The 24286-nt window shown below is 44.3% G+C and overlaps 1 protein-coding gene across 2 annotated transcripts in view; it reads right to left on the bottom strand.

The window, feature by feature from the left end:
• SPATA5 (spermatogenesis associated 5) overlaps window positions 1-24286 on the bottom strand; it is a 222783-nt gene that overhangs the window by 43896 nt on the left and 154601 nt on the right. For both annotated transcript variants that reach the window (XM_043973144.1, XM_043973143.1), the window contains exon 15: window positions 7233-7397. In XM_043973144.1, coding sequence (XP_043829079.1) covers window positions 7233-7397 — 165 coding nt within the window. The remainder of the gene's footprint in view (window positions 1-7232; window positions 7398-24286) is intronic.

Genomic DNA, 24286 nt, shown 5'->3' on the forward strand with positions numbered 1-24286 from the left:
GAAAATATTTTGGCAGCACAAATGATTTTCTTTTCTTAAATCCAATTTTATTTTATTTTCAGTTCTGAATTTTACTCTTCCCCCTTCCCATTGATAAGGCAAGAAAAACAAAACCCACTACAAATATGTAATGTTGTTATGTGTAACAAATTTTCACAATAACCATGTCGAAAAAAGAGAGAGAGGGAGACAGAAAAAAATGTAAGAGCGAAAGAAAGAGAAAGGAGGAAGAAAGGTGGGAAGGAAGGGAGGCAGAGAAGGAGGAAAGAAGGAAAGGAAAGATGGAAGGAAAGATGGAAGGAAGAAAGGAAGGGAGGGAGAGAAGAAGGTAGGGAAAGAAGGAAGGTAGAGAGGGAGGAAGGAAGGGAGGGAGGAAGGAAGAGAAGCCATTTCATACTGTACTCTGACTATAAGTTCTCTATCTGGAGATGGATAGGATGCTTCATCATGAATCCTCTGGAATTGTGGTTGGTCATTATGTTGGTTAGAATTATAAGTCTTTCAAACTGATTATCTTTATAAAATTGTTATTATATTAACTGTTCTGTTTCTGCTCGCTTCACTTTGCATCAGTTCATTTAAGTCTTCCTAGCTTTTTCTGAAAGCATCCTGCTCATCATTTCTTCTATCACAACAGTACTCCACAACCATATACCGCAACATTCAGGAATTCCCCAATTGATGGGCATCCCTTTGATTTCCAATTCTTTGCCATCACAAAGAAAGCTGCTATAAATATTTTTGTACAGATCAACTATCTCCCAGCATTGTGGTGAAGAGGAAATACTGATGCCTGCTATGTAGCAGGCACTTAATAAACGCTTATTCCATTTCCTTCCCCCATCAAAGCTCTTTGTGTTACCTCCCATCATGCAGGCTTATCTGACAGGCCCATTCCTCCACGTTCCCCTAATTGGCTTATGAGATCACCCTTTACATTCAAATCACGGACCCATTTAGAGCTTCTCTTGGCATACAGTGTGAGACGTTGGTCTAAGCCTATTTTCTGTCTACTTTCCGCCTCCCCCAAAAGTTTCTGTCAAATAGTGAGTTCTTGCCCCAGTTGCTGGGATCTTTGGGCTGACCAAATGCCAGGCCACTGGGTTAATCTGCTTTTGTACATTGCATGCCTAATGGTCAATCTCTCTATTTCTTATTCAGTAACAAGGTGGGTCCCATGTTTTTTTCAGTTCATGGCACCCTCGGTATTGTGGTGATTTTTGCAAGGTGCCCCTAGGCCAGAAGGGATACCTGACAATTCTATTTTTTAAGTAATTAGGTAGAAAATATAATTATGCTTCAGCACCGTGGGAGTGCGACATCACATACTTTGGGGACCACAGGCCTAGGAAGAACAGGTACTTGAGGGTTAGTCAGGCAGTCTGACTCTCGGAGTTGGAGAACCTGGGGTTCAAACCCTACCTCTGACACGAATACCTAGGTGACCTTGGACCAGTGATTTCATTTTCCCATTCTTCCATTTCTCCTACTCTTCCCCACATGGCCCACTGGAATGGGGCCCAGCTATGACTTGGATGCACATGTGTATCTCTCATTGCTGCTTTGCAGAAAGTTCTCGAGACAGTTTCCAAAACAGAGCAGGGCAATGCCGTGAACGAGGAACGAATCAATGAAGGAATAAATAAACACAAATATAAACAAGCTATAGAACAAAATGACATTTGCTATAAATAATCCTAAGGCAAAAAAAAAAACCCTAAACAAAAGAAAACAAGGTTGTTCATCCAGAGAGGGATCTTGCTTCTTCCTGCCATGAATGCAACTTTAACTGCACATCAATGGCCATGTATTTTTTCATGAACAAGGAGCCACCGTCCAGTGGAAGACAACAGCCCAGGGGAGCAAGGGAAGGGAGCGGAGTGTTGGAGGTTGTGTTGTGTGTGCCCTTAGAACCCCACTTTGCAGCTGGTCCTCCCCCGTAGAATTTCTACCCACCTGGGGACACACTTCCTTCTGTAGTTTCCCCCCATGGAGGGCAAGGGAGAATTTCCTGTGATATTCTTTCTTTCTTTTTTTTTGGCTGGGCAATGGGGGTTAAGTGACTTGCCCAGGGTCACCCAGCTAGTAAGTGTCAAGTGTCTGAGGCCGGATTTGAATTCAGGTCTTCCTGAATCCAGGGCCGATGCTTTATCCACTGCACCACCTCGCTGCCCCCTCCTGTGCTATTCTTTGGGGAAGAGGAGGAGAGAAGGACAAAGAAGCTACTGTTATCACCAGGACCTGGGTTTAGGGTTGGAGTAGAACAAAAAGTAGAAGGGACAAAAACCAAACAAGAGCCTAAATGTACTTAAAATAACACCTTCTCCCCACAAACTTGTAATGGTTCAAACCTTACCCTCCTCTCAACCTTACAGAAAGGTACCCCTTCTGTAAATCTCCAAGGACAGAAAAGATTTTTCTGAATTAGGCCCCACACCACCATTTCTAAAAACACACAGGATGCCAGCAGCTTCAGTTGACTGACCATTTCATTGCAGTGTCAGATGATCAACCTAAGGATACAGAGATCTAAACAATTTTGTTGGGGATGCTAATGGGTCCACAGCAAGGTAGGGGGACCTTGTTTTGGAGTGGTCATCCCAAGAATAACAAGAACCCGATTCTGCTTTATTTTCCTGTCTTTGACTTTTAAATCTCACATTTTGGGGTTTTGAAATCTCACTACAAGGCCCATATACAAGTTGGTGGGAAGAGCAAGCAATCAAGGCTAAAAAATATGAAGAGTACAAAGGAACAGAGAAAGCCATGGTGACCCACAGTGAGGTCAGTGGCCAAAGAAGGGCCCGCCATGCAACCTGACCTTTGAAAGTCAGCAGGACACAGAAGTCCTCATAGCAGTGAAGTCAGAGGTCCTCAGCCATGTGGGGCTTCCTCCATGTGGGCCAGTCCCACCACAGGACCAGCCTCAACTGAGGGAGAGCGCGTTTTGTCAATGACTGTGTCTCACAGAGCGGCCCGAGGCTCAGGAAGATGAAGTGTCCTGCCTCAGGTCACACTGCTCTTATGTGTCACAGGCAGGATATTTGAATGGGAGTCTTCCCACCCTCTGAGCCCAGAAGCCTCCCCACGGGTCTGGGAAATACTTAACAATGGAATATATAAAAACACAATGGAACACGGATACTGTCAATACTGGCTTTCTAAGTCGACATGCAGACCCTCAGGGCCCCTGTTTCTATTTGGGTTTGATACCACTGCCCTCCACCATACTGACTCAGTTTCTAAGTCCACAGACTGAACTGGAAGAGGACTCAGTTAAAATGCCATTGATGTAATTTATATCTTCTTGTGATTTTATGAATCAACATTTAAAGAGATAAAGCAGAGGATTTTATGGGATGATTTACTCCCCCTTCAGGGGTTGCTACGCGATGCAACGGATAGAGCGCTGGGCCTAGAGTCAGGAAGCTTCATCTTCCTGAGTTCAAATTCAGCCTCAGACACTCACTTACTAGTTGTGTAACCTCAGGCAAATCAGTTAACCTTGTTAGGCTCAGAGAAGGAAATGGCCAACCACTTCAGTATCTTTGCCAAGAAAACACCAAATGGGGTCATGGAGAGTTGGACATGACTGAACAACTACAATTACTGCTTATTCAGGATGACTACTTAGGGAGAGGGGCTGGGCCCCTGAGCTCACTGGTACAAGAAAATTCCCCTATCACTGCAGACTGAGCACTGAGAAGTTAAACCAAGGGTCACATAATTGGTGCTGTCAGGTGAGATTTGAACCCAGGCCCCTTTGGCTTCAAACTCAGTTTTTTGTCTACCATACCACACTGATTCTCAAAGAGAGTTTATAATAATGAATAAAATAATTATAGTATAAGTAATATAAAAATAATAAAGAAAAATATAAAGAATGCATCTGATAAAACTAAAGAGTCAGCCAAGCATTTTCCTGCTTCTTTACCCTAAAAGATGACAAGATTACTCAGAGCAGAGATATACAAACATCTTTTTGAACCACTAGATGAGGTTGATAACAAGATCCTGGGACAAACATCACGCCTAGGAAATGAAATACTGTGGCACCACCAAAGTTGTTAGAAACTTCTGGAATAAAGTTTCCATGAAATGATCACAGGATGCTGACATCATGGCATTTCGTCATCCACCAATTTGGGATCCCAGAGTGAATATAAGGAAGAGTTTACAATAGCTATCATCAGTATATCACTTTTCTCTTCCTTCCTTCCTTCCTTCCTTCCTTCCTTCCTTCCTTCCTTCCTTCCTTCCTTCCTTCCTTCCTTCCTTCCTTCCTTCCTTCCTTCCTTCCTTCCTCCCTCCCTCCCCCCTCCCCCCCTCCCTCCCCCCCTCCCCCCAATACATTACTTTTCAAAGGGCTTTTTTGAAGTTCTGATTCTTAATTAGAAAAGTTCATGGGATCATAGACTTGAAGGTATAAGGGATCTCAGAAACAATGGAATATGACCCTCTCATTTAACTAATGAGGAAACCTATGATGAGGGAGGTTAAGACTTACCCAAGGACACACAGCTAGTAAGTGTCTGATGCTGAATTTGAACTCAGGTCTTCCAGCTTTAAAGTCCAGAGCACTATCTACCTCACCATTTTGGACTAAATAAGCTATGTACCAAAGAAAAACTAGCAAGTTGACAGAAGGACTCTTGGCACCAAAAGACATTTTGCATCTGAATGAATAAGTCAATAAGCATTTATTAAGTACCTACTATGTGCCAGGCACTGTGCTACACTTCCAAATCAAGACTGGCCCTTGCCTAGGTTTTCATTCTGTTTTGTATTGGTATATACTGATAATACATTATCTCAGAATGATAATGGCCCACAGATATCAGATGCCTGAGGATTGTCTCTTCTCTCCAAGGATAGGAGACAGAAGGCAAAAATAGCAAATGACCACAACCCCCAGGGGCAAAGCAATTCAAATGAATTGAATTAGACAAGTGCTTATTAAGCAGCTACTACCAGGACCATAAAAACAAAGCAGGGGGCAGCTAGGTGGTGCAGTGGATAGAGCACCGGCCCTGGAGTCAGGAGGACCAGAGTTCAAATCCAGCCTCAGACACTTGACACTTACTAGCTGTGTGACCCTGGGAAAGTCACTTAACCTTCACTGCCCCGAAAACAACCAACCAACCAAACAAAAACCAAAGCATCCCCTGCCCCCAAGGGGCTCACTGTCTGTGGACAAAGATAAGTAAATTTACATTATATAAAGAATAAGAACAAACTTTTTTTTCCTTTCTTTTCTGGGTGATGGAGCAAAAACAACTAGGAGAAATAGAAAAGGCATCTATAGGTTGTGATGATTGAGCTCAATGAGCCTTGAAGAACTAGGGATTCCAAGGTCTGGTGCCAAAGAGGGAACCATTTCAGGCAAAAGCAATATATGGATTTGGGAGCTGGTGGGTCTCAGGTATAATAATAACAACAACAACAACAACAACAATAGTCGCCCATCACCATCCATCCCTCCTCCATCATCACTACCACTGAAAAGGGTTAGAGAACGCCCTCTCTCTGAAAATCACTCTGAATTTATTCTGGGCAGAGATTCGTCTACTTTACCAATGTGCACATCTCCTCCTAAGAGAAGAGAAGCACTGCAGGCAGGTAACGGCTCATTTTTAATTCCCAGTGCCCTTCGAATAGTAAAATGCCTTTCAAATGAATAAGTAAACAGGTCAGGCATCATCGAGGAAAATATGAAGGCCAACAAACTAAAGGGTGGCCACCAAGACAGAAGATGGGTTTTCTGCTCGGGCTTAGGTAAGTGAGCGTAGACATCAGGAACTTAGAGTTGGAAGGAATATTAGAAGTCATCTAGGTCAATCCTTCCCATTTACAGATGGGGAAACTGAGGAACTTAGATATTCAGTGACTTGCCAAGGATCTCATAGGTAGCTAGCAAAAGAGCCAGGAGTATATAGTAACCTATGGGATTGGGCATCCACGTTGAGTCGGGCATCAATATGGAGAACCTCTAGAAGCAGGAGGGGTGGGTATAGGCAACAAACTGCTTAAGGTATCTAAGGAAACCAGCCCAGGTCAGAAATGGGCTCCCTTGCCAAGCAACAGAGGGACCAAGCCCCCACATAACCTACGTACATCTAGGCTGGGCTAGACGAGAGGTCTTTTATTTTTAATGGAAAAAAAAAGGTTAAAGAACAAAGTAAAATGAAAGCTACTGCACCCAAAACATCCTTCTCATGCGGTCAGTCTGGTGATGATTCTTCAAAGGTAGCCAGGCTGGCCCTGCAATAAGACAGGTCTGCCATCTTTGGCCAGGCCTGGCAGGAATAGTGAAAGCAACCTTCGAGAACCCGGGGGGACTTCTATTGAATGAGGATCTATTGGGGAAGGGTGCAGGTACAGGGATGACTCCATAGAGTCATTAAAGAAAGAGTTTCATGTGAAACTTTTGTCTCCATAAGATGGGAATTTCACAGCCCCAAATGCTTCATCCCCTCTTTTCTAGGAATGTCATGGATTTTTCTATTCCTTAAAGTCTGACTTCCACTTAGGGCTGTTTTTTTCTTCTTCTCATGCTGGACTCATTGTGTATGTTATTCTCGTGGTTCTACTTCTTTTGTTCTGCATCAGGTCACAGGCATTTTCCCGTGTTTCTAGGAATTCATCACACTTGTTATACTGTAATATTCCACTGAATTGATTTAACCATTCCCCAGCTGAGGGGCACCCACTTGCTGCTCCCTGATCATGATGACCACAAAATGTTATTCTGTATATTTTGGACTTTTGTAGGGTGGATGAAGCGGTGTGAACACTGCACAATGGAAAGAGGCAGAGGACCCGGGTTCCAGTCATGCTTCTAACAGTAACTATCGGTATGACTGTGGCCAAGTTATTTAACCTCCCCAGCTCTCAGTTTACTCACATGTAAAATGAGGGGCGGGGGGGGGGGAGGGGGAGGAAATGGAATCCCCCTCCCACTCTGGGGTATCTGCCTGAAGTAAGATCATCACTTTTCTTGTCTAATTCTAAACCGATACACAGCTGGCTCATGTCACAGCCCCACCCACTGCGCACTAGCATACCTGTCTTTCCACAGGCCCTCCAGCAACCACTGTTCCCTTTTTTTAAATCATCTTTGCCACTTTGCCTGGTATGGGATGAAACCTCGGGCTCAGCAGAGTATTTCAGTATCTTGGCAGCCAACCAGAAAGCCCCCAGAGATTTCCCAGGGAAGAGATGGCTCAACTTACCTCAGCCCCCGAGTAGGTATCTGTCTGACAAACGAGTTCTTCCAGGTCGACATCCGGCCCGACTGGCTTAGAGGAAAACTGAAGCTTGAAGATCTCCCGCCTCGTGGCTGCATCAGGCAAGGGGACATAGATGATCCGGTCGAATCTCCCAGGTCTCATCAGCGCCTACAGGGGACAGAAGACATGCTGAGCTGGTTAAACGGGAAGGAGACATTCTGGACTCATGGGATTTTGTGGGAAAACTGGGACAGGGGAGATTTGGTATAAGACGACGGTAGGCATGATCCAGAGCACTGGACCCGCATCCTGCACTTCCTAGCTGTGTGATCCTGGTCAAGTCACTTATCCCCCTCAGCCTCACTTTCCCCATCTGTTAAAGGAAGATAACAACACCTACCTCTCAGAGCTGTTGTGAGGATCAATTAATATAAAGGATGTAAAATGTGTGACAAACCATAAAGCACTATAGACATGTCACCCATCATTATTATTATCATCTTTATTATTATTATTAAAGCAGGCCACAATGATGGTTTTTGGGGTTTTTTTTTTTTTGGTTTTGGGTTTTTTGCAGGGCAATGAGGGTTAAGTGACTTGCCCAGGGTCACACAGCTAGTAAGTGTCAAGAGTCTGAGTCCGGATTTGAACTCAGGTCCTCCTGAACCCAGGGTCAGTGCTTTATCCACTGCACTACCTAGCTGCCCCCAATGATGTTTTTTTAGACCCTCTATTTTGTGCTTGTAAACAGTCTATAACTTAGATTTAAGAGAGTTATCTGAGTCTGAGAGAGGTTAAGCAGATTGTCCAATAGAATCCCCAATGTGGAAACTCTCTGCTGACATAAATCAGTAATCTGTCTGCAGTTTACAGCCTTAGAGTTGTCTAGAGCCCAGCTCCTTAAACTGTAGGTTGAGACCCCATATGGGGTGACGTAACTGAATGTGGGGGTCACAAAAAATCTGGCAACAGTAAAAGGTAATGTATACCTATTTTATATACCTATATACCCAGAGTCACATAAAAATTTCTCAGGTGAAAAGGGGTCCTGAGTGGAAAACATTTAAGAAGCCCTAGTCTAAGGCATTGAGGCTAAGGGGTCTGCCCGAAGCCACACAGTCAGTAGGCATTGGAGGTGATATTTACACCTGGCTCTTCTTGCCTCTTCTATCCTCCATAGCGGCTTGCCTTTCAGACTGCCACGTCATCTCATGAAAATAATAAATCACAGGGAAATAACATCACCCACTCAAGTTACATTTTAAATCCTTCAAACAAAAATCTAAAACTTTACATGAGGAGTTTGGTGGGCTTGAGCGATTATCAGCCACGTAGGAGAATATCTGCAAGGCTGGCCTTCAGTCACAGCGAAGGACCAGAGGCCGTGGCAATGAAACTCCAGACATGGGTTTGTGCAGCACTTGGATAAGAAAGCATTTCCACAGCCCGACCCTCTTTCATGGCGCCCTGAGCAGTGCTGAGCAGTGGCCAGCTGCCCAAGAGTCGCTGGGCTTTTGTTGGAGAACATGGCCTGCAGATGGGCTCAGATCCTGTGGAAATTCACTCCCATTTTAAAGATACGACACTCACACGTCTGCAAACGTTGCCTCTCCCGACCTCACGGTGCTGTTGCTCAGAGCTGAATTGCCAAAGGAGGAGGATGTTTTCAGATTTTCAGCCACATGGCAACAGCCATCTTGGGGTCTCACTGCCCCAAGCCTCTGCCTACTCCCAGTCGTCCTCCACGCAGTGGCCAGAATTATTTCTCAAAGGGTAGGGAAAGCGATGCTGCTCCCCTGTTCAGTAAGTTCTAGTGGCTCCCAATGACCTCCACGCCAAGATATAAGCCCTGGGGTGGAGCGTTTAGAGCCCTCTTCAACCTGTGCCTTCCCTCTGGATGTACCCTCTATAGACCTGGTTATATCAACACTGTGGTCTCTCCCATCAGACTGCGACGTCCTTGGAGGCACGGCTGCCTTTGTCTCTCTTTGCATCCCTAGCTCTTAGCACAATCCCTGACATGTACAAAGTGCCTTTAAAAATGCATTTTTATGGGGCAGCTAGATGGCACAGTGGTTAAAGCACCGGCCCTGGATTCAGGAGTACCTGAGTTCAAATCCGGCCTCAGACACTTGACACTTACTAGCTGTGTGACCCTGGGCAAGTCACTTAACCCCCATTGCCCTGCAAAAAATAAAAAAATAAAAAAATGCATTTTTATGTGACGGATTCACATATGAAAAAAAAATCACAGGTTATTTTTTAATTACAAACAATGTCGTTGTGACAATCTTTGAATGTAGCAACACAGTAGACACAAATTAAACACAACTTAACAAGAGGGTGGAGGAAAGGTGCTAAACTTCCCCCAAAATCTGTCCTAGAAAATGACGACAGAAAATACCAAACCAAATTCTAAGTAGGATAACCAAGAAAAAAGCCATTGTAAGTTTTCTTTCCAGTCCAGCTTAGGAAGATGAAAAGAGGGGTCTGCAGACACTAGGTTGGGGGCTGGCTGAGAGAGGAGAAGTAGCATAGACTGTGGGTCTTGGAAACAGCAGCAGCAGCAGATGAGTCACTCAAGCCTGGCTCTAAGCTGTGCTTTCCACTGAAGCTACAAGCTCCAGGTGGGGAGTGACTCTGCTCTTTTGAACAGACTTAGGTTAGAGCTAGCAGGGTTATCCGTGTTTCTTCTCCCCTATTTCCTTGTCTCTGATTTTATTAATTTCACCTTGGCTGTTTACCTTATTCTCCTTAATAAAACCTGATTCATCTGTGGAACAGAGGCTGTAAGGCTCCTTTCTTATTGGCCTGGGAGAAATATCTAAAAAGGCAGTTTTGGAGGGGAGGGAGCTCTAAACCTAGAGGTCCCTCATTATCTCTGGGACCCCAATATTTAGGCGAGCCACCCAATTAACTCTTCATATTTTAAATTTGGCCCCCCACAGAAGCAATAATTTAAGAATTATTGGAGTATATGAAACTACCTGGAAACCATTATAAAAAAATCACCCTAGACATCATATCTCCAGAAATTATAAAGGAAACCTGCCCAGAGAGCAAGGAGAAATTGCAAGAACCTACCCATTGCCTCTTGAAAGAAATTTCAAAATAAAACCTTCCAGGAATATCCCAAATCCAAAGCTCCTAGGTTAAGAAGAAAATACTTCGGGGCAGCTAGGTGGTGCAGTGGATAGAGCACTGGCCCTGGAGTCAGGAGGACCTGAGTTCAAATCCGGCCTCAGACACTTAACACTTACTAGCTGTGTGACCCTGGGCAAGTCACTTAACCCCAATTGCCTCACTAAAAAAAAAAAAAGGAAAAAAAAAGAAGAGGAAAATACTTCAAGCAAAGAAATAATTCAAATACTGCTGAGCCACAATCAGGAACATACAAGATTTAGCAACTACCATGATAAAGAAGTAGAGGGCTTACAATGTGATAGTCCATAAGGCAAAAGACCTAGGATTGCAATGAAGACTAACCTACCCATTGGCAGAGCTGTGAGCTGATCCAACTATTTTGGAGAATAATTTGAAATTATGCTCAAAAACTGTAAAGCTATTCATTCCCTTTGGCCCAAAAATACCATTAGTAGATACATATCCCAAAGAGGTCCAAGAAAAAGGATCTATATGTACAAAAGTACTTATAGCAGCTCTTTTTGTGGTGGGAAAGAATTGGAAAAAGAGGGAATGCCCATCAATTGGGGAATGGCTGAACAAATTGTGGTATATGAATGTAATGGAATACTATCATGCTGTAAGAAATGATGAGCAGGCAGATTTCAGAAAAACCTGGAAAGACTTAAGTGGACTGATGTTGAGTGAAGTGAGCAGAACCAGGAGAACATTGTACACAGTAACAGCAACACTGTGATGATCAACTGTGACAGACTTAGCTCTTCTCAGCAAGACAATCCCAAAGGATGCATAATGGAAAATGCTCTCCACATCCAGAAAAAAAAGAACTGTGGAATCTGGATGCAGATTGAACCATACTATTTCTACTTTTTGTTTTGTTTTGTTTTTTTCTTTTTTGAGATTTTTCCCTTGTGTTATGATTCTTCTTTCACAACATGACCAACACAGAAATATGTTTAATGTGATTGTACATATATAACCTATATCAGATTGCTTTCTGTTTTAGGGAGGGGGGTGTCAGGAAGGAAGCAGGGGAGAAAAATTTGGAACTAGAAATCTTTATAAAAAGAAATGCTGGAAACTATCTTTACATGTCACTGGAAAATAATACTTGTAAGATTTTTTTTTAAAAGAAAAAATATTTTAATGACCGTATTTCAATATAATATTTCTCATGTAATAATATGAATTTTATTTTATGCATTTACAAACACTGCTCTGAGAAGGGATTTATAGGCTTCACTAGAATGGGAAATGGTGGAGGGGTCTATGACACAAAACAGGTCGAGAACCTATGGCCTAGACTAAAACTCCCTTTCTTGGCCCTCCCTGTACGTGCTACATCCCCTGTGGGAATATGAGGTACTCAAGGGCAGGGCCTATTTCCTTTTTACATTTGTATATCCAGCTCCCAGCACAGTACATGACACATAGTAGGAACCTTTGTTGACTGATTATTTGAACCATTCAGTATTTACTTTAAAGAGGACACAGAGAAAGGGGAAAGAAGGAAGGGGAGGGAAAGGAGCTAGCTAGACTGAGCTCTGTGAGAGCCAGAGCTATCTTTTACTTTTTTTTATATCTTTGGGCACTTATGTGTCTTTCACATAGTAGGTACTTAACAAATGCTTATTGAATGACTGAAGGAAGGTTTAATAACTATGGAAGATCAACAATTTGGAATAAAAAGAACTGGGACCAACACTGTGTGACCTTGGACATGTGACATGGGGTCAAAGATCCCTTGACAGTACCTGTTGTGCTCGCCTTAGTCTTTTTAGGAAAACCAAATGAGAAAATAATGTACCAAAAAGAGCAGCAAAAGGCAGCATGATTGTAATGAAGAGTGCTGGTCTCAGAGTGAGCAAAACCTAGATTCAAGTCCCACCTCTGACACATCTGGGCTAGGTGACCCTGGACAAGTCACTGACTTCTCACGGCCCTCAGGCAATTCCCTAATACCATAAGGTACCATCTGCTTCCTTGCCTAGGAGTTCTCTAAACCAAGAAAAAAACAACCCCTGGTCCAGCCCCTTTCCTCATCCCCTTTTATCACATCTGGAAAAGTCCAGAAATTCTGGGCTATTTTTAAGCATCCTTTGTCGGCAGTGTGACTGTCAATGAGGGTGGAACGCGGACACCACCTCCATTGTTGGCTTCAGGGAAGACTGCTCAGCATGACGTCCAGGCTGTTTTTAAAGTCACAGCTGACCGTGGGCAATGCAGGGTGAATTACAGTCTGCTACAGAGATTGCCTGGGGTGCTGGGCTGCCGGCCAATGAGGCTTTTTCCTGCCTGATCTTGTCAGTGAAAGTTCGGCTGAAAAAATAGTAGGAACAGCAGCTTCCTTCCCGAGGAGCCCCAGTGGTGCTAACACCCTTCCCAAAGGTGCTTTAAAAAGACTATTCTGGTCTGTCCAGGTAGAGAAAAGCAGCCTGAGTGAGGAGACATCCCCCACTAGGGGAGGGACCACAACATGCAAACTCACAGGGAGATATGCCCCAGAAGGAATCAGGTGCGGTGGCGTCAGAGCCCCCAACTCTAGCGGAATCCTCACCCAGGCACAGAGAGCCCTGGCCATTCCAAATGCGAGAAATATCGTCTTGACAGCTCATCCCCCCAGGCCCAAGGAGATCTTCCCCATGGTCCTCCATGAAACCTCAACCCCTCCTACAAACTCTCACAAGGCGCCTTTTATGGCCAAGAATGAGGGGAAGAACTCCACTGAGCACGGTGAGCTGATGCTCTCCAGAAGGCTTCAAGAAGGTCCTGGATGAGGACTGCAGAGGACAAGAAGGCATGGGGGGCTACAGCCTGTAATCGGGGGAGGGACCACCAATTCACTAAGTTAAGCTAATGAATTCCAGGGCCTAGCCCTTCGTAAATGTCCGCCATCTTGAATTGTTGACCAGAGACAAGATGAAGAGGCAATGGGCCAGAGGAGGTTGTAGATCCCCCTGTAGACGTTAGAGGGAAGGGAGAATCAATTCTCTTTAGGACCCATCACTCGCTGAAGGCAGGACGAGCTCAGTATTCTTTGGGAATGCTGCCCACCAGCAGCCCCAGACCACTGGAGGTTCAAGGATTAGAGTTTCACACTGTTTAGCAAATCTCTACTCCTAGAGGACAGGGTAGTACAGTGGATGGAACGAATGGTCTAAGCGACTTGTCTAAGGTTACAACTGGATCCTAGATCTGAGGACCTCGGGGGCTATCTCATCTAACTTCCTCACTGTACAGAGGAGGAAACTGAGGCCCAGGGAGATGTGATTTGCCCAAGGACTAGGACCGGAAGGGACCCTGGAGGCCAATTTTGGACCTCCTCATTTCAGAGATGAGGAGTGCATCTGCCTCGGTTTCATGGGCGGGCATCTCACTGTGCTGTGTCTTAGGAGCGTCCATTCGAGGAGATGAGCGATGACTGCAGAGAAAGAGAGCGTCTTCTCTGAAACCACGGCAAAGGCAGGGAATGCCTTGAGATGAGGCCACTCGGGAACAAAGCTCTCTGCTTTCCTTTAAGGCTATCAAAGCAGAGCAGGCCACAAATCAGGCCAGTCAAACAAGCCCCTCCCCTTCACGGAGCCAACAGGATTTATAACCAAAATTTAAATCTGTTAGAAGAGCCTGTAACTCACAGCCACAGAGGCAAGGAGGGAACTGGGGGTTCCCAGCTGAGTAGGTTTATGGGGTCCCGGGGCACCAGGCACACTGGCATTTCCTGTGGCGGTGAAGTTCAAATAGCACAACTTGAAACAACCGGCTGACTGACCTCTTTCTCACAGCTCATTATCCAACCACATCAAATAGCCAGAACACCCAGAGTGGCTTGGACTTTGCAGGTCTTTGCCAGATCTATAGCAGGGGAGATGGATGATTCTTTGGGCTTTCGCTATTACGGAGACCAGGGTGACTTCCTTCTTCAGCAGTGCAGTTGTCTCCTCCCTTCCAATAGCTCCCATTGGTCAGGGATAGGAGGACATGGCGGTGGGTGGTGAGGCTTTGGAGGGGCCCACTGCTCACCCACAGGTGATCATGGTTGACAGGGCCTGAGTTATATAGTAAGATCTCATGGAAGATACAGTTTTGTAGAGAACCCGGAACATGGCCAACAGCTGGCACTGGACGACTCTGTCTTTGTGAAATCAGATTTCATTAGGTCTCTGGGCTAACAACAGTGTTATTCACTCGAATGCTCATATACCACAGTATCTCCATTTGACGCTTCTTTATGGTATGAAGTTATGATCTGGAAGGTTGTGTCTGAAGGGTCCAAACCCTAAAGGGTCTGACCAAACTGGGCAGACCCTGACTGTCCAGTGATGGGCTATTGGTGTCACGTGAGGACCAGTCCCTAAGTCTGGAGATACTCACCGCCAGAAGGCTGATGAGTCTGGCGAGCTGGTGTCACACAACCCCCAAAGACTGTGAACTGATGGAAATGAATTCAGGGCCTGTTTTGGTGAAGACAGTACCCATACAGATGCAGTCGCTTATTTCTGAAGTCTTGAAGTATACCATGATATGGGTATGACAGCATATAGAGGGGGAAAATAGGAGATGAGATCCAAGAGCGGGGGCCAGGCAAGAAACCCCTCAGATATCTCTAAATATATGTACATAGACAGACATAAGGAGCGAGGTAGTGCTGTGAAGACTCAGGGTCTGGAGTCAGGAAGACCTGAGCTCAAACCCAGCTTCAGACACTTACTAGCTGTGTGATCCTGAGCAAGATGCTTACTCGCTGTCTGCCTCAGTTTCCTCAACTATAAAATGGGGTATATAATATTCTTCCCAAGTTTGTTGTGAGGATATATAAAACACTTCCCAGGTTTGTGGAGAGGATAAAATGGGATAATTTTTGTAAAATGTTTCACAAACCTTAAAGTACTATATTAATTTAATATAACATATAGTTAATAAAATAATATTACTAAAAAGCATGGCCTTTCACTATTATTGCTACGACTACTACTACTACTACAAAGTATGAGTAAGAACCAAGATGAACCAGACATACTAAATCAAGGCAATAAATGTGACCTTATCGGGGACGTGGGGACTGGGCGGAATGGAAACTACAGCTGCAGGGTGTCTTAGAAGTATGTAGTATGTTGAGAAGAGCACAGGTAGAAGTCGGGGAGGGGGAGTGGCATGTTACATGAATTAGACAGATGTTGGTGGGTATGGCGGATGAAGGCCAATGGAGGCTGGAAGAGACGTGAGACTGTCACCACACCACAGTACTCATACATCATCTGGACAGAGGGGAGCGAGACGTGAGGGTGCTGGGAAGCAGATCACAAGCCTGGTCCCAGAGTGGGATAAAGCAGTGATGCGGAACCTCAGTTATCAGGGCATCTGCCCAAGCAGAGCAGCTAATGGTTTCTCAATTGGCCTTCACCGTAATGGTCATCCTTCCAAAGGCAGAGGTGCCAAGAGGGTGAAGTCTTTCCTGGCCTCATTTCTCAGGCTGAGTAAGGCAAAGAGAGATGGAAAGAGAATGATCACATAAGGGATTTTGGAGCTTTTGAACATCCAAGCGCCGGGCTCACGTGCAAAAGGGAGACCGAGGGCAGGACTATCCCCCTGAGGAACAGAGGAAACTGAGGCACTGGGAAGTTAGAGTATCTGATGGAACATATGCTGAGGTCCCGGAATGGGGGCAGGAAGTGGGGTAGAGTTCTGTCTACTCAGGCACGGACATAGGCACGAATGTGGACAAGTCTGTGGAAGAGACGTTGCCTTCTGCGTGTCTTAAACAACTGCAGACTTCATTTGCTGGCCTAGAGATGGGGGTAATTTTTTTCTTTCTTTCTTTCCAGCTAAACAGGGCTATCCGTCAAGTAAAAGGGGAACTTCCTGTTTTCAAGCAGCCGAGGAGGCCTGACGTCCAACTCAAATAGTGAGCTTGGCAAGAGACCACCGCGCTGAGAGATGCCTTTAGAACCACTTTCCCGTCCCACCTGAAGGCTCCATGTAAATGGAGAGGGGGTTGGTTCCCACCCCCTCCCACCCTCATCTCCGTCAAGGAAGCAAAATACCGTGACCGCAACAGCTGGATGACAAAGGTTACTGGAGCTCTGACAGATGTTGCTGAATAACCCCAGAATGACATGGGCAAGGGGGAGGAAAGGGTCCCATGTGAAAACAAAAACCAAACTCCACCCAAATAGTACGTGTCTTTACCAAAAATATAGAAAGCTGTAGCAAAAAAGTCGGCCACAATAGGTAACCCAGCCCTATTTGTAACTAATCTGGGCCACTGGCCTTGGTGTCTAAAGCTCTGTCACATCGGCCGTGCAGTTTGAGGCAGGTCACCTCCTTACCCCATACCTCAGTGTCCTCTTCTGTAAATCATGATGCCCTAATCTGCCTCCAAAGGTCACTGTGAAGGGAGTACAGTGCAAATTCTATTTGTAACCATCCATGGCTTTACAAACCTTAAAGTGAAGGGTTGGAGAAGCAGAGCCCTATTAATAATTAAATGAGCAGGTTGGGATAGAGCTCTCTTTCAGTGACTTAAAAACAATGGACTTGATTTCAGCTTGTTCGGTGTCACACTCTGGCTACAGGTCACTGTCTTCCAATTCTTTTTGCATGTTCTTTTGATTCAGGACAGTTGCACTCGGTAAATGGAATGGCGAGGGGCTGTCTGGGTTATCAAGATTTTCAGCATGAGACAGAGTATATATAATCAATTTTTATGCATGGCAACCGGTGCTTGACGGTTCCCAAAATCCCCGAAGCATAAGATTTTGAGCATTATGGAAAGAGCTACAGAATTAAAGTGAGGGTGTGACCAAGGTTGGAGACTTACCTCTCAGTCAAGCACTTACTATATGCCAGGTATGATACTAAGTACTGGAGATGCAAAAAAAAAAAAAAAAAAAAGGCAGCATAATTTTGGCAAAAAAAGAGAGGCAAAACCAAATATAGCATAGGTTTTTGTACTGGGAAAGAACTGGGGGAAAAAAAGAAAATATGATATCCGATGATGGCTCAACAAGTTGTGGCACATGAATGCACAGAATACTAATGTGCAAAAAGAAAAATAGATGAAGGTCCATGGGAAGACTCGTATGAACTGATGCAAAGTGAAGTGAGCAGAACCAGGAGAACAATGTAGGTGGAGACTACAATAAGTATACCTGCCTCTCTTCTTCTTTTTTTTTGGTGAGGTAATTGGGGTTAAGTGACTTGCCCAGGGTCACAAAGCTACTAAGTGTCAAGTGTCTGAGGCCAGATTTGAACTCAGGTCCTCCTGAATCCAGGACCAGTGCTTTATCCACTGCGCCACCTAGCTGCACCACCTGCCTCTCTTCTTGACAGAGGTGGGGGCTCTGGGTGCTGTCGGATTGGGCTGGTTTCTTGGTTAGTTTTCATGAACTGATTATTTTTCTTCCAGATTTTGTAACAAGGTATATTTTTAGAAAGCAAAGTGATATAAAACGACAATGTACCTATAAGAATGTAAGATTAGCTTGTCAACCACAGGTAAGTCACAGCGTCTCGGAGCCTCCCTTTCCTCACCTGTAAGACAGGGACAATCAAATGTGTTGTTGTGAGGATCCAATGAGATGATATGTGTAAAGGGCTCTACCTTAGGGAACAACGACGGTGCTCATGCTACTGAAGAGGCTCCCTTCAAGACCCAGATAAACTGCATGTTCTACAAGGAATTTTCCTTAGTTCTAGGGCCTTCCTCTGAGATTATCTTCAATTTACCCTAAATATATTTTGTTTGTATGTAGAATTACTTGCACGTGGTCTCCCTTCATTAGAATGTGACCTCCATCGGGGGCAGCTAGGTGGCGCAGTGGATAAAGCACCAGCCCTGGACTGAGGAGGACCTGAGTTCAAATCCAGCCTCAGACACTTGACACATACTAGCTGTGTGACCCTGGGCAAGTCACTTAACCTTCATTGCCCCGCAAAACAAAAAAAAACAAAACAAAACAAAACAGAAAACAAAAATAAAAGAAAGTGGGGCAGCTAGGTGGCACAGTGAATAGAGCACCGGCCCTGGATTCAGGAGAACCTGAGTTCAAATCCGGCCTCAGACACAACAATTACTAGCTGTGTGACCCTAGGCAAGTCACTTAACCCCAATTGCCTCACCAAAAAAAGAAAAGAAAAGAAAAGGAAAGAAAAGAAAGTGAGCTCCGTGAGGGCAGGAACTTTTTTTGCCTTTCTTCATATCCCCAGAGCTTAATACAGTGCCCAGTACACTGCAGGTGCTTAATCGATGCTTCATCACTTATTATGTAACTCAGTTTTGCTATAAGCAACAGCTCCAGTAGTGTATATAATTTAAAATATTTCGGGCTATGTGTTATTGTTGTTCAATTGTTTTTCACTCACGTCAGACTCTTTGTGACCTCATTTGGGGTTTGTTTGTTTTTTTTTTAGTAAGGCAATTGGGGTTAAGTGACTTGCCCAGGGTCACACAGCTAGTAAGTGTTAAGTGTCTGAGGCCGGATTTGAACCCAAGTACTCCTGACTCTAGGGCCGGTGTTCTATCTACTGCACCACCTAGCTGCCCCCATTTGGGGTTTTCTTGGCAAAGGTACTGGAGTGGTTTGGCATTTCCTTCTCCAGCCCATTTTATAGATTAGGAACTGAGGCAAACAGAGTCAAGTGACTTGCCCAAGGTTCACACTGCTAGTGTCTGAGACCAGATTTGAACTCATGAAAATGAGTCTTCCTGATTCCAGGCCAGGTACTCTATCCACTACGGCGCCACCTAGCTGCCTTCTCAGGGCTATACAAAAGCAAGAATTATTTTTATTCTTATGAGAAAGGTCCACAGGTTTAGATGATCTATGGCAGAGAAGTCAAACTCTTCAGGGAACCAGATTAAAATGCAATTGGAAAATTTAAAATAAAACAAACAAAAAAATTATACAACATAGATAATGTTAATTTGTGGGTTTTTAAGTCAATATGCAGCTGAGATACATTTGTATTCGAGTTTGACACCACTAGTTTATTGAAGAGAGACTGTGATGAATTAAGACTAACTTTTCATTAGGCCAATATGTATATCTTTCACCCACAGAAGTCCATCAAACACGTCCTTTACACAGTGAGTGGACTCATACCTTTGTCAGGTTAGGGCCATATTCACAGAAAATAAATCTTGGTTTGCTCCAGACAGAGCAGTGCCAAACAGGTGGGGAAAGAAGGTCAGCCTCAATCATCTTCCAAAAGGACTTTTAAAATAAAGTTAATTCACTGACTAAAACTAAGAGGCAGATGTGTTATTTCCTTCAAAACTTATATATACACATATGTGGGGGATAATTATGTATACATTTATATACAGAGAGAGAGAGGTGGGGGGCTCTGGGTGCCCCTGGATCAATTTGTTGGTTAGTTTTCATGAATCTATTCTTTTGTTCTCTTCTGGATTTTGTAATACATATATTATACGCATATACATTTATGTGGATACATAGATATGAATGCAGATATAGAAATAGACATAAATATGAATGCCGATACTAACATAGATACAGTCATAGACACAGATATAGACACAGATATAAATATAGACATAGAAATAGACACAGATATGAATGTAGATATAGAAATAGACACAGATATAGATATAGACATAGAAATAGACATAGATATGAATGCAGATATAGAAATAGACACAGATATAGAAATAGACATAGAAATAGACATAGATATGAATACAGATATAGCAATAGACACAGATATAAATATAGACATAGAAATAGACACAGATATGAATGCAGATATAGAAATAGACACAGATATAAATATAGACATAGAAATAGACATAGATATGAATGCAGATATAGAAATAGACACAGATATAGAAATAGACATAGAAATAGACATAGATATGAATGCAGATATAGAAATAGACACAGATATAAATATAGACATAGAAATAGACATAGATATGAATGCAGATATAGAAATAGACACAGATATAAATATAGACATAGAAATAGACATAGATATGAATGTAGATATAGAAATAGACACAGATATAAATATAGACATAGAAATAGACACAGATATAGATATGACATAGGTATAGATATAGACATGGATATAGATATTTGCCATCCCAGGCTCAAAGCATCATCTGAAGATGTGAGCAAAGTCCTTATGGGCAGACAGATTTTCCTGTGCAGTAAAAGGGGCAACTCTCTTCAGTGCAATTAGATTCTGATTTATGGAAACAAGTTTATTGGAGACACTCAACACTAGGGCTCCTTTCTCGTATTATTATTATTATTATTATTATTATTTTTCAGGGCAATGAGGGCTAAGTGACTTGCCCAGGGTCACACAGCTAGCCAGTGTCAAGTGTCTGAGGCCACATTTGAACTCAGGTCCCCCTGAATCCAGGGCCTGTACCACCTAGCTGGCCCTAGGGCTCCTTTCTCAGGAGAGGAGTAATACCAGATATTTCACCTTTTCCTGTATGTTAATGACTCCTCCAAAAGGCCACCATCACTGATAAACACCCATTCTACTCAAGGCGTGGGTGTGGAGAGAAACAGGAAATGCGTGCATTTCTGACCATGATGCAGTACAAAGACTTCTGAGTTATGTGACCAAGAAAATGGAGGATAACATTTTCTCAGATCTTCATAACCTCTCAAACCTCTTCCAAACTGGAATTTTGTAAAGGAGATGGAGTAATTTCACCTGTGTTCATGGTCTAGGCCACCGCGAACACAGGAAGGTAAAAACTCTTATGTACTTACTCGGCACCCTTGCAGACCATCACATTCTGGCAGCTGGCCTGCAAAAGTCCATCCCTAGGCTTCCAACGGAACTCAACTCTACACCTCCCCCTGACCCCAACTAGGGTCAAACAGCAAATCCAAATAGCAAAAGCTCATTTAGGTTGGGGTGGCGGTGCTCAGAGAGCAGCCAGGGAATTAAGGAACAGAGAAACCTGGGGCAGGACATGGGTGCATAGTTCTATGGGAATCCTCTGAGATGGAGGGAAAGTGCCCAGCATCCAGAATCCATGGCCCCTAGTCTTTCCCCAAAAGTCATTGGGGGCAGAGACTGATGAATTATGAATTGGCCAGTATGGCAGAAGGGTGAAATGGCTTTGTGATTTATTCCCCAGAAAACCCCCCACCCGAGGGAAGAAAATAAGGAAAAAATAAAGGAGAATATGTGATGTACCCTAACCAAGTCAAAGGCTTGATTACAGATGGGGAAACAACTCCTGAGGTCTCTCAGGAGGAAGAAAACCTCCAGGAGAAAGGTCCAGGAGGTAAAGGATTGAAGAGGGAGGAAAGAAATGGGGAAATCTTGTTTCAGCGGTGGGAGAGGGTATCGCGAATGAATGCTCCTATGGGAGAAGAGGGAGATATTACAAAGAGAGACGGGGTCTCACAGTGGCTATGTCCAGCGGGACCTACTGTTTAGAGAGACCACTCATCCTGCCTCAGGGGAAGGGAAATCAAATGCTGGGCGTAATCCATGCCAAGAAGGATGGGAGGATAGGCACCCAGGGGGTAGATTTCAAGGAAAATGGGGAAAAAATGACTATGAAGAGGATGAACGATGTAATTGGAGACATCAGAAATTCCTAACATGGGTCAAGAGCCTCTCTATCATATGCAGAGAGGCACAAGAGAAAGAAGGAAGGCCCAGAGCTAGATCTACAAAGGCAATAACAGAAACTGTTTAGAAGGAACACAAAAAGGTGCCTTAGAAACTCTGATTCTATTAGGAAAGCAGAGAATAAAGAAGGACTAAAGAAGTATAGGGACCATGAGTCCAAGAACAGTTATCTAGCACAGACAGAAAGGGAAAATGAGTAACGAAGAGAACGAGGGAAAGAAATTCTTTTTAGAAAAGGGCGCTGAGAGTGAAATAAAAACAACAACAAACATAACAAGGAAGGAGAAAAGAGGAAGGGGTGTGTTACTTGACCACCTAACCCAAAGCAATAAAAATTATTGTCAATAAAGGGTAGTTGAGGCATACAACATTGGGGTGGTTTGGTTTTTTTTTGCAGGCAATGGGGGTTAAGTGACTTGCCCAGGGTCACACAGCTAGTAAGTGTCAAGTGTCTGAGGCCAGATTTGAACCCAGGTACTCCTGAATCCAGGGCCGGTGCTTTATCCACTGCGCCACCTAGCCGCCCCCAACATTGGGTTTTGAAACACATATAAAAGGCACACGGGGAAGAAAAGGATGGTGACAGAAACCAGCACTGGATGGGCCCTTTTTGGCCCCGGGCTAGTTGGGCCACTGAGGTTTCTTTGAAATGCAGAATCTTCTGTCATAGACACACAAAGCCTGGAAGGCTGGTGGGAAGAACACCTGGGAGTTGTCTCTATATTCCCTGCACATAGCAGGTGTGTAATAAATGTGTGTTGAATTGATGTGAATTCAGGCCAACCAGTCTAAACCTTTAATTTCACAGAGGAGAAAACCGAGACCCCGCGTGAGGGGAAGTGAATGACTGCTTCTAATAACCCTTCAGGAAGCCACAGGTGAAAGATCTGGCACACCTCTGCCTGAGCCAGCCCCGCGCACCATCAGTTATTTCTCTGGGGCCGCTGAGCATGCAAAGAATTAAGGAGCAGGGGGGTGGGGGAAGGTGACTTTGGGCATTGATGGAAGGAACATTTAGAAACAGCCAGCTGGGGTCCTGGAGGAAGTCCCCCGACAGAGTGAAAAGGCCACAGTGCCAAAGATTGAAGCCATGTGTGGGGAGCGCACAGGAAACGACAGCAACTCTACTGTGGGATCTCCAAAGGCTAGGGGCCTTGACAGCAGGGCTGGTGGGAACAAAGCGATGTGAGAATTTTTAGCCCAGCTACTTACTACCGAGCCCAGGACGTTGGGAAGAATTTGGAAAACCAAAGAACAGGCATGCCTAGAAGTACTGGGTCCCCCTCTCCCAAAGGGGTTGTTAAAACAGCTCAATGTCAAGTCAATTCGGGGGAACTCCGGGAGTGACCAAATAAGTACATGGAGAGAGCCACTGTCTTCCCATTCCAATACAAACGTGTTTCCCAGAAGGAACCAGGCAGAATGGAGGTCAGCAGAGAGAATATGGGTCAGATGGAGTGGCCTTCATGACTGGGCCTCTCTCTGATCCAAAGTACTTCCACTGTAAAAGGGAGAGCTTGGGTGTGGGGGGCTTGGGCCTGTTACAGATTACTGCAGCATTATGGAAATTCCATAGACATGGCCGAGTGTAGGACTGTCTGACGGAGCATCTCTTGTTCTTGCTACATGAGCAGCCAGCCTTTCCCCCACATATATTTCCTTCATAATAGCTTTTAAATAATAATAGATAATAGTGAGCATTTAAAAGTTCTACACAATACCTTTACAAATATCATTTCATCCGATCCTCACAACAACACTGGCAAAATCATTATCCCCATTTCACAGATGAGAAAACTGAAGCAGAGGTGGACTTGCCCAGGGTCACAGAGCTGGTGAGTGTCTGAGGTCGGATTCGCACTCAGGTCTGTCTGACTCTAAGTCCAGCTTTCTATCCACTGAACTAGCAGTCTGATGAAGACCAGTTCATTTAAACATGAGTAGTTACTAAGTAAGTTTATTTGACTGTATTAACACACTGCCTGGTATACGCCACAACTTAATTTTTTCCCTTCCCGTCCCTTCAAAAGACCTGAGCCCAAATCCAGCCTCAGACACTTAACACTAGCTGTGTGACCCTGGGCAAGTCACATAACTCTGTTTGCCTCAGTTTCCTCATCTGTAAAATGGGAATAATAATAGCAACTACTCTCAAGGCTGTTGTGATGATCAAAAAAGATAATAATTGGAAAGCACCAAGCCAGTGCCTGTGCCTGTGCTGCTTCCTCCCCCTACCCCTCCTCTTCTTCTTCTTCTTGTCACCTCACAGGGCTATTATGAGGATC

The sequence above is a fragment of the Dromiciops gliroides genome, chromosome 6 (assembly GCF_019393635.1).
Source record: "Dromiciops gliroides isolate mDroGli1 chromosome 6, mDroGli1.pri, whole genome shotgun sequence".
Classification (NCBI taxonomy): domain Eukaryota; kingdom Metazoa; phylum Chordata; class Mammalia; order Microbiotheria; family Microbiotheriidae; genus Dromiciops; species Dromiciops gliroides.